Source organism: Parasteatoda tepidariorum, chromosome 2 (genome assembly GCF_982258835.1).
Source record: "Parasteatoda tepidariorum strain Cologne lab strain chromosome 2, Ptep-v5.0, whole genome shotgun sequence".
In the NCBI taxonomy this organism is placed as follows: Eukaryota; Metazoa; Arthropoda; class Arachnida; order Araneae; family Theridiidae; genus Parasteatoda; species Parasteatoda tepidariorum.
In genome coordinates, this window is record NC_141756.1 from 58,995,848 (window position 1) to 59,007,664 (window position 11,817).

General features: G+C 28.4%; 1 protein-coding gene across 1 annotated transcript in view; it reads right to left on the reverse strand.

The window, feature by feature from the left end:
- The window catches only part of LOC107446310 (sodium-dependent nutrient amino acid transporter 1), a 45,883-nt gene extending 35,011 nt beyond the window's left edge, over window positions 1–10,872 (reverse strand). Inside the window, exons 1-3 of the mRNA XM_016060923.4 lie at window positions 10,219–10,872; window positions 5,409–5,504; window positions 158–314 (exon numbers count right to left, since the gene is read on the reverse strand). Coding sequence (XP_015916409.2) covers window positions 158–314; window positions 5,409–5,504; window positions 10,219–10,221 — 256 coding nt within the window. The 5' untranslated portion in view covers window positions 10,222–10,872. The remainder of the gene's footprint in view (window positions 1–157; window positions 315–5,408; window positions 5,505–10,218) is intronic.
- Window positions 10,873–11,817: the final 945 nt, after the last annotated feature.

Genomic DNA, 11,817 nt, shown 5'->3' on the forward strand with positions numbered 1-11,817 from the left:
GCTGTAACTCACTTAAAAATGACCTAAACTATTGTAATACTATATAATATGAACTGAACTAATGACCTAAACTATTGCAATACTAATAATATACAATATGAAACTTACTGACAAAATATTAGAATATATTTAGCTATTTCAAATTATTTCATCTTACCTCCTCCGTTATTATAGGCTACATTAGGAAACCGCCATATGTTTCCAAGGCCAACAGACATGGATAAACAAAGAAACAAACTTTGAATGCTTTTGGACCATGTTCCTCTTTCGCTGACCTCTTCCTCTTCAGGTGGAATTTTGACCCCATTCACTACCTAAATAACAGATTTTAAAAAAATAGAACTGAATTCTTTATAATTTGTATTTGATTTAAAAATTATAAAATTCTGTAAAATCTAGAAAAATGTCGAGAAACACAACGTAATAATCAAAATAAATAAATTTAGCATAGCGTTTGTCTTACGTTTAACATAACGCTAACCTTATTTTCCAACCCTTAGTGATATATGATTGGTTAGAAAGTTTTGCGCATGCGCTATGATTCTAAAATATAGTAGCTGGCACCGGCGTAAGCAAAGGAGTGGTTTAGAGGTTTAAACACCCCCCTTGAGCTCAGATAAAATGGCAAAAATAAAAATTTTAGTAGAAATTATGAGTGCTATTATTTTTTAAGACTATATATTTTTATTTGCCTTATGCCTACTTTTTTTTCCTCACGGTATTTCTCAGAATACTGAAAAAACATTTACTATAATAGGATTGTACTTTTGAAACCAAATTTACGTGATACTGTTAATGACTGGTTCCTTTCTGTCCTGCCAGTATAGTTTTCGAGACTAGCTGTCATTCGCGAGGTCTTTACGCGATGATTCTGAAATCCCAGACATTCTGTCGTCTTAGAGACAATTCGAGAATTTTGGAGAATTGTGAAAAATTCGAGAATTTGTGAAAAATTATATAAAAGGGGGAACGGGGTACAGTGGAGTTGGTTAGTCAGACTAAGAGTTATCTCTGCCGCTTGTCTTTCGGAGTCTGTCGCTAAATCTGTTTTGTTTTGTCTTAACAAAAAGTTCATTCAATCGCCGAACCCGTCGTCGCCACTATTTCGACTAGTGAAAAAATCAGTAACAATACCATTGGAGACACTGTGCTCGTTGAAGTTATTCATTCCAGCTCGAAACTTTGAGATCCTAGCATAGCGGATATTTCTGTGCCAATATATGTATAGATATATATATATATTTGCTGTTCTTGGATCTTTAGGATGTCAAAACGCAAGAATTTAACAATTTTTATTTATTTTGAGAAAAAATCACGACCTGAAATTAGTGAGGTGACAGCATCTAGTACCAATGTAAGTTTTTCTGTTGTACAGAAATGTGATACTTCCGTTGAAGAAAACGTTTCTAGCATAACAAAATCTGTTGAATGTGAAAGTGGTCCTCATAGTGTTACTTCCCACCCATTTGACATTGGACATTTTTCAGAAGATATTACATTATGTTCCTAAACTTAAAAAATCAAATTAAAATTTAACTAAACAATGTTGTCTAAATAAAAAGTCAAAATTGTCTAGCTGTCTAAATTAGGGAAATAATAGTGCTTTATTACAGACTCGAATTTCTTTTAGTAGTTTCAGAAAATTATAAACACCCCCCTTGAAAAAATTCTGCGTACGCCACTGGTAGCTGGCAACCCGTAACCCAAAGCAAAATCTGACTAATATATATTTTTAGAAGCTTTGTTAAAAGTTAATGTCAAAAAATATGTCCATTTAAGAATCGCAGAATATTTCTTTTTATTAAGATAAAGACATTATCAAATCTCAGACGAAACAGTATAGAAAATAAAGAGCAGAAGTATTAAATGTTCAATAACTAGCCTACGTTGTTTGTCTACATAAGTAACCGCCTTCGCGCTTTCTCCTCAACCTGGTATTCTTTTTTGTTCCATTGTACCTAGTTTCCAAGTGAAATCGGCCAATGGGCGATTGCATAGATTGTCATTGAAATATATTGTAGAAAAGTTCTTTGTGAAAAATAGCTAAAATAATTTTTTTCTCAATTTTTGGACCAAAACTACGATGAGAGGCACCACTTTGAAATTTGACTCAATTTTTAAAAAATGGCATAACTACAAATGGTAGCTCGTATTTTATTTTATTTTATTTTATTTTATTTTATTTTATTTTATTTTATTTTATTTTATTTTATTTTACTTTATTTTATTTTATTTTATAACCGTCGTTGAACAGCCGATCCAATTTTTTGGGTTTACGACTATTAATGTTCAGCGCCGTAGCCTTTTAATTTTGATTCCAATCCAGAAGACAAGGGAACTCCTGGATCAAGTATTGGGAGAAATTTGCCTACATGGAGGACTTTTTGATGGAACTAGCCCACATTTATGTTGCACGGAGAGGAAAACCACGAGAACCTCCCACGGTTAGCCTGACGGCAAAGGGACTCTAACTCATGATCCGTCTACCACTGAGGATATTTCACGTCAACACTGTGGTCGGTGCAAGCAGGATGCGGATTTGTTTTTGTTTTGACCAGCCATCGCTGGGGATTCGGACCCGGTTCACCTCATTGGAAGGCAAGCGCTCTATCCCCAGAGCCATCGTGGCTCATGGTCGCTCGTATGTAGAAAAATATCTATAACTATAACAGATCTAATTACCGTTCATTTTGCCACGATAGCAGCTTTAAACGAAACAGCTGGCTAAGCGCCATCTGGCGAGAGTATTGGCAGTCTGTTTCCAGCCACTGAACTGTTAGGCTGAGTCCACGTCCGCACACCAGTAAACGTTTTCTTTTTTTTAATTGCATTTTTAATAATTATTATTTGTATTAGTTTATTTCTATGTAACTGTTTTGTGCTCTATTTCATATGTTTCAATAAATTCATCAAAAGCTAAAAGAAATCTTAATTTTCCTAGCACTAGATTTTCTAGATATTTTACGGCCTAAAAACAAAGTGTATCTTGATCTCAATTTTTTCCTCAAAATATTTCGTGTTTTTTTCTTTATTATAAAATAATCCAACAATCTAATCGATGTCATTAAAAAAATATAAAGTGGCTTATAACCAAAATAATTCAAGAATTTTTTTTAACAGCACTAAAACAAAGTTTTTCGATTTCAATTTTTTGTGATCTTTTTATTTCAATTGTGGGTGTTTTTTGTTAGTAAAAAAGAATAAATAGTTGTTTTAGTCAAATAAACTTCAAGACTTTTTAAAACTCAAAAACAATGTTTGTTGATCTCAGTTTTTTTTCTCACGATGTTAAATTCCATACTTTAAAACATAAAAAAATTCAAGAGGTTGTTTTTTGTTTTGATTAAGATCGGGGAACACTGAAAATTTTACTTGTAAAAAATATTGAAATATTTCGGCTAAAAACTTCTTTAATAATCAAAAACAAAAACATTTTGGAGTTCCTTCAGCCTGAAAAGTATTTTAAAAAAACATGCATGGAAATATACATTTTATATTGCATTATCATTACATTATTTCTTTATATTACATTATTTCTTTATCATTACATTATTTTCATTACATTAAATGAAAACCTGGCCAAAAGCAAAAAAAAACCCCACTATATTGAATTTTTTTAATTGAAAAATACGACATTTAACATTACAAAAAAACAAATTGAGGTAAAGAAACTTTGCTTTGGAGATATAACTGAATCTCCCTAAGGATTTTATTGTGCCTAAGGATCTTAAATTTTCCCTAAAGATCTTTTAATTTCATTTGCTCAATATTTCATTATCTTATTGAAAATCAATGATTTAGGCGACAAGGGGCTTTCAAATTTTTTTTTTGAAATTATAAAGGGATTTGCTTGAAATTTTCAGGATACATTTATATTGCTAAAAACAACTTTTATACAAAATTTCAAAAAAATATTTCAAAATTTAAGAAATTAAAAAATTTAAATTTTTCAATTTTTTATGTTTTTTTAAATTACTCCTCGCGTCTGAAATGTTGTCAAAATGACAAAATTCTTTTAAAATATTTCATATTAGATAATATTGAAAAAATTGTTGGAAGTACTTTTTTTATTTTTTATTATAGAAACAAATAACATTAAAAAAACAGTAAAAAACCTACATTTTTAAGAAAATATCATGATACCTCTATAAAATATCATGTATAAAAAATATACTATTCACTTAATTCAAAAAACTTTTCCAACAAAATATAATATTCATAAATATATAGCATTAAATTCTCAGGTCAATGGAATGAAAATTCATTACGCTGGAACAGTTTGAAAATTGTAAATTTCTCAAAAAAGACATTTTGAGAAAAATGACTTTTAGTACTTTTTCATTGCAAATTTTACATCTGACAAATATTTCTTGTTTTTAATATAAATACCTATAAATATTGTCTAATGAACTAGTTTAATAATTACATACTTTAATTTTTTTTTAAAAAATTAACAAAATATTCATCTAATTTTAAATTAATTTTAAACTAAACTAATTTTAACAGTTACCTGCAGACAAAAAAAGGTAAAAAAAAGGGGCGTGGTCAAAACTGAAATGGCCATAACTTCATCAATTTTGCTCTTATTCCAGAAATTTTTTTTTTAAAATGTTCAGTTAAATGCCTAAATTTCAAAAATATAAAATGTAAAATATCGATTTTTTGACAAATTTTTGCTTCTTTGAAAGTCCCTTGTCACCTTAATATAATTATATAATTCAATTTCTTTGAAAAAATAAAGTCCCGCAGTGGACTGATCGTTAAGACACGGTTCCCAGAAGATCAGCGAAGTCAAGCATCACTGGCTTCGGTCAGTGGGCGGGTGGGTGACCACTTGGATCAGTCCACGTAGGGGCCAAGGGTGTACGGTATTGGTCCTCGTTAAACTGCAGGTCGTTGGGCTACTTAAATGGGGGGTGCCATCCCCTCAGCAGAGGATCAAAATTGTGATGGCATGTCTTCGGATCATCCTCAGGGATGTTTCCCACACCGTCGCCGATAGCCCATTGTGCAGTTCTAGTGCGACGTAAATGAACTACAACTGCAACTACAATTGAAAAAATAAAAAAATACAAAAAATACCCCTTTTCATTAGAATAAGAAAAATTTCAAATATACTATAAAAAATTTCGGTTCAAATTACTGTGTCAAATATCGGCATTTTTTATAGATTTTTTTCAAATATTTCTTTTTATTATAATAAGACCACTTTTATAAATATTTCTTCTGAAGCTATTGATATATTAATTTGTTTAGCAAAAGAAATGCAAACATTTTATCTTAACTTCAATTTTGTGCATACAATTCAAGCTCTTAAGCTTCATTTCAGTTTCTTCAGTTTATTTCAGTTATTAAATACTACTTATATTAATATTACTTAAAATAGTAGTTAACATACAATAGCATACCTGAGTAACCGATATCCGAGGAACAGCAAAGCTATCACGACTGTTTCGTTTCTTTTCTAAATTGTATGAACTTGAACTAAAACCTAATGTAAATGCCTAAAAAGAAACAAATTAATCAATCATAGGAAGTCACTAAATTTTTCATTCAAAAATTAAAATGCGTACACGGAGAAAACAATTGTAATAAAATTACAATGCTGTGTGATAATGATTATTACAGGGAGGAAAAACAATATTAACAATATTTAATGAAACTATATATTATAATCTGAGACCAAAATATACAGTGTTTAAACCACTTATTTGAGAATTTTTTTTTCATATGGTGATGGTTTATTGGAATTTCCAGTTTTCAAAATTATAGCTTTCATTACCAAACATTTAGTGAAGAGTAATAAACTGAAAAGAAAATTAAATCTAACTTAATGTTTTTGTGCCAAATCTGGTAAAATACCAAATTTAACCACATTTACAAAATTTTATCCCATACTATAAACCATATTTAATTGTTAATTTTGCCATAAAGCATTACTAAAGAGCTTTGGTAAAAATTACCTACCTATGTTGCTGTCCCAATAGAGCTATAAACACGGCAAATTTCACCATATTCTGGTAGTTTTGACCATACTTTTTTTTTTCTTAGTGCAGTTTTCCTTGTGAGTTCAAAGAAAATATTTTTAACCATATCATAATATTTAAACAATAGTTGCGATTAAGTAAAAGACTTACCGTAAAGGGTACTTTAGTTTGAAAATATCCCCAACAAATCTGTTTTTATCATTAAATTTTGCGTTTTGATATCTAATAGAATAAAATGATCGCAAGTGTATAAATTGATTTTTTTTTAAAAAAATCAATTTTTGAATGCAAATATATTTTATATCAACAACTTTTGCATTTAGAAATGTAACAAATTGAAATATTTGTAATTACATAATTTTTTTAAAGTTCTCATTCATGAAAAAATGAGAATTTTATTCTCCTTTTCTCACAGTTGCTTACCTTTGTTCATGTCTTGACGTTCTGGGAATCAGGAAATCACTTTAAGTCAAACTATCTGGCATATATTATTATGTAATATTTCACTGTTTTAAAAGGAAAAATTTATTAACCGCAAGGAACATAAAATGCTTGAAGTTAGTTTAAAATCATTCCGAGAAAGAAAAAAAAGGACTATTAAAACTATTAGAATATGAAAAAATTTACCGTGTTTCTGGCTCTAAAGGAACACCAAAAAGCTCTTCAATTTTTACCGAAGCGCTTTGGTAATAATTTTGGAGAAATTAACGTTAAAATATGGTCTTATAACATGTGATAAAATTTGGTTAATGTAGTAAAATTTGATGATTTTATCATAATATCTGAGAGCATGACCAAAAAAATCATTTATTTCGTTAAATTTACTTTTTAGTTTTGTACTTTTTACAAAAAGTTTGGTTATAAGAACTATAATTTTGGGAATCCGAATTTCTGGTACATTACAACAAATTTTCAAATGAATGGTTAATAAATGTCGTAGGTTATGGGTTTTTTTTACTAGAAATGCCTTTACTATACTGAACGGTAATTTTAACAGAATTTTTTTCTCTATGTATAAACATCCTTTAAAAGTTAATATTTATAATCATTATATATATATATATATATATATATATATATATATATATATATATATATATATATATATATATATATATATATATATATATATATATATATATATATATATATATATATATATATATATATATATATATATATATATATATATATATATATATATATATATATATATATATATATATATATGTATATATATATATGTATATATATATATATATATATATATATATATATATATATATATATATATATATATATATATATATATATATATATATATATATATATATATATATATATATATATATATATATATATATATATATATATAATTATTCTTCAGAAAAGGATATATTTTTTTATTAAAAACTCGTGTGTTTAAATTAGAAAATCGTAAAACCACAAATAGGCACTGCTGTCTCAACTTTTAATATTACAACATAACAAACTTACTAAAAAGTAAAAACACCTAAAAAAAATCGTTATAGAAAGGCTTCACTATTAACGAAAACAAAATATTAATCCTTTACAGAAAAAAGATTATGAAACGCTTATTTTCATTCTCAGAACTTCAATAAACATAGATTTCTCGAAACAGAGGAATCTTTGTCGAAATATGTTAATGAGTTTTCTTTCTTCTGTTCTCTTGCATAATATCAGGTTTGTAAGACACAGGTTGTTGCTCGTTTCGAGTATTATTTCTTTCTTTTTTTTCTCTCAGCCAGCTTGGCGCATCATTAGGTTCTACACTACAATCCTGTCGAATGAGCAATCAGGTGTTTACAAACAGAAGAAGCGACAAATGGTGGTTAGAAAACCTCAATCTAAGAGTTTGTTTTACCTTGAACTAAATTGTATCGATTAGTATCACGGGTCATAAAGTGCGCTGAAATAATTTTCATTGAGAAAAATAAAGAATAGTAAAAACAAGAGAATGGAGCAAAACATTTAGAGGCATAGAATATATCTGTTGAGAAGCTGTTAATAACATCTAAAGAATGTATATGTAATATGTACACTGGGAAAAAAATTGTTAAAACAACCAGAATATGATAAAGTTTACCGTGTTCCTGGCTCTAGGGGAACACCAAAAAGTTTCTAAATTTCATAGAGCATTTCGATGATTAGAATGTTTTGATGTAAAATAAATAGAAAAAGTATTTAAACGTCTTTTTGTTATTAATTCTGATAATATAAAGATCCAAAATGAGATTTTTCATAGAATATTAAATGGTTTGCAAAACAGACTACAGAATTCGTTTTTATAATGCAAAACTTTTAAGAGATTTCAAGAAAATAAAGTGAGTAAAAAGTTGAGATTATTTAAATAAATTGCTAATAGAAATCAATACAATTAAAAATTGTATCAGCATCCTATTTGCCCTATTTCGATACAACAGCGTTTCATGAATTTCTTAAAATTTCTTCGTCTAGGATAAACTTGTCAAAGATACATCCTCAATAATAATACAAATTAAAAAAAGAATTTAAAACTGAAAAGAGTGTGATAATAGACAAAAGAAAAATTTTTGAAATAGTGCATAATATGCACTGTTTCAATAATTCTGTTTACACTGTCCTTTTCAATGCTTTATTCATCACATAACAAATAATTGCATTCATTATATATCACTATTCTGTTCTTCTTTAATCTTATCGAGTAAGAATATCGCAATTTAAAAACTAAACTAGAAATGAATTATAAAATTAATTTTAAATTGCTATAGTTTAAACTCAGTAAGACTATACCTACACTGTAAAAAATTTCGAATCAAATTACGGTATAAAGTACTTTGAAAACATCATCGGTAAAATTTACTTGCAACCTAAATTATTATACCATAATTTTTACAGTAATATTAATTAAATCAGAGTGATTCAGCGATTAGAGTTATAAAATTAGAGTGATACTATAATGATTACTATAAAGATTACGATGTATCAGATTTTTTTGTTTTCTATCATGTTCCGATAAAAATCAATTTTACGGTGAAAAGTACCCTCACTGTAAAAAGTACCTGAGAGCCGCTACTTATTATAGTAATTTAATCTGAAATATTTTACAGTGTAAATCTCCAGATCCTTTTTGAAAACGAAACTTTAACTAAGCGTCTTTAAAAAACTATAGCATGAATCCGAAATCAACTAAGATTAATTAAAAAATTACATAATTTAATTACTAATTTATATAATTTAGTATTCTAATTTTAGTATTAATCTAGAGGTAATGTTATTAAAAAGTTGCTTGATACATCCCGCATTCTATTATTCATCTTTCTGTGTGCACTGATCTCATAAGAACCTCGTAATTTCAAAACAAATTATTAAAAAAAAGTAATTACATTGTCAAAGTTTAGACTTATCATGACTATACTGACATCATCAGATCCTCGTCAAAAGCCAAACTTCAACTAGTCATCAACCGAAAACAATAACTAGTCATTAGAGATGAACGAACAGAAATTACATAATTCAGCAATACAACTAGAAAAAGTTGTATAACTAAATTATGTAATTTAGTTACAACATTTATCCCATAGTATTTTGATCTTAGTTATCTCTATGTACTGATCTTGTAACAATCTTATAACTTCGAAACAAATTATTGAAAAAACAATATTGAATTGTCAAAAATTGGACTTATCATGACTATACTGATATCATCAGATTCTTTTCAAAAACTTCAACTAGTCATCTGCCAAGAACAATAACTAGTCATTAGAGATGAACGAAAAGCAATTACATAATTCAGCAATACAACTAGAAAAAGTTGTATAACTAAATTATGTAATTTAGTTACAATATTTATCCCATATTCTTTTATTTATCTTAATTATCTCTATGCACTGATCATGTAACAATCTCATAGTATCGAAACAAATTATTGGAAAAAAATATTGAATTGACAAAAATTTGACTTATCATGACTATACTGATATCATCAGATCCTTTTCAAAAACTAAACTTCAACTAGTCATCTGCCAAGAACAATAACTAGTCATTAGAGATGAACGAAAAGAAATTACATAATTCAGCAATGCAACTAGAAAAAGTTGTATAACTAAATTACGTAATTTACTTACAATATTTATCCCATATTCTTTTAATCTTTTGATCTTGTTACAATCTTATAATTTCAAAACAAATTATTGAAAAAAATTATTAAATTGTCAAAAATTTGACTTACCATGGCTCTGCTATTTGACTCATCAGAATCTCTTCAATTAATCATCATTCGAAAACAATAGCCTAAATCCAGGGTCATTAGAGATAAATAAAAAGCAATTACAGAATGTGTAGAACACAACTAGTAATGAAAGTTGAGAGAATGATTTTTCACATTCTTATTTGACAGAGAGAGTGCCAATGCAAAAGCATCAAGATACACAACGCACACCTTGCCTTGTGAAATTGGCTCTCTTCCAAAAAACCTGTTGGAGATGATGCATACACGTTCTTTTTTTTATTTCTTTTCGTAACTGTTTGTTAATATAACATCATTAGATGGGTCAGTGATTTAACCGAAGAAGAAATCGAAAAAAATGGAGTTGAAAACCGGCATCACCACGAGGCCTAAGGGTTGCCCTTAAAAGAGGTTTTATCCGTAGCGCGACGAACAGGTGAAATGAAGAGTCGAATGAAGAAGAAATAAGAAGGAAGAAACGAGAAGAATGTCGCATAAAAGTTAATATCTAGCTATAAAAAAAAACTATTGAAAGACGTTACAGCATTTCGAAATCAAGTCATGTTTAGTTGAAAGTGAAAATAGCTCCTCTTATTATGAAGGCATCAGGGTGTCAAAAACGGGGCACGAGATTTGACAATTTGATTATGTAATTCTGTTGTAGGATTGAAAGTATTTCAACCGGAACACCGATTTAACTTTAGTCGTTTTAGATTTATGTGCAGTAAGCAAAAAAAGCAGACACTTTTCATTACTTTTGATCAAATTGTCTCATTTTTTCGTACTAAGATTCAATCTTAGTGCGAGTCCTTTTAGATTTATTCAGATTCAATCTTAAGATCTATCTATCAATTAAGATTCAATCTTCGTACAAGTTAGTCTTTTTAGATTTGTGTACCGTAAGCAAAAAAAAAACAGACACCTATCATAACGTTTAATCAGATGGTCTCATTTTTTCGTACTAAGATTCAATCTTAGTGCGAGTCCTTTTAGATTTATTCAGATTCAATCTTAAGATCTATCTATCAATTAAGATTCAATCTTCGTACAAGTTAGTCGTATTAGATTTATGTACAGTAAGCGAAAAAAAAGCAGACACCTTTCTTAACTTTTGATCCAATGGTCTCATTTTTGGTACTAAGATTCAATCATAGTACGAGTTTAGTCGTTTTAGATTTAATCAGATTCGATCTTAAGATCTATCTATCAATTAAGATTCAATCTTCGTACGAGTTGGTCGTTTTAGACTTATGTACAGTAAGTAAAAAAGCAGGCACCTTTCATAACTCTTGATCAAATGGTCTCATTTTCTCGCACTAAGATTCAATCTTAGTACGAGTTTGTTAGTCGTTTTAGATTTATTCATATTCAATCTTAAGATCTATCTATCAATTAAGATTCAATCTTCGTACGAGTTAGTCGTTTTAAATTTATGTACAGTAAGCAAAATTAAGCAGACACATTTCATAACTTTTGTTCAAATGGTCTCATTTTTTCGTACTAAGATTCCGTCCTAACGATTCAAGGGCCTTACCGTAAATATGCAAATTAATTTGTGCTGGCGATATCTTACGTTACCATATCTTAACAGAATCTTAAGTT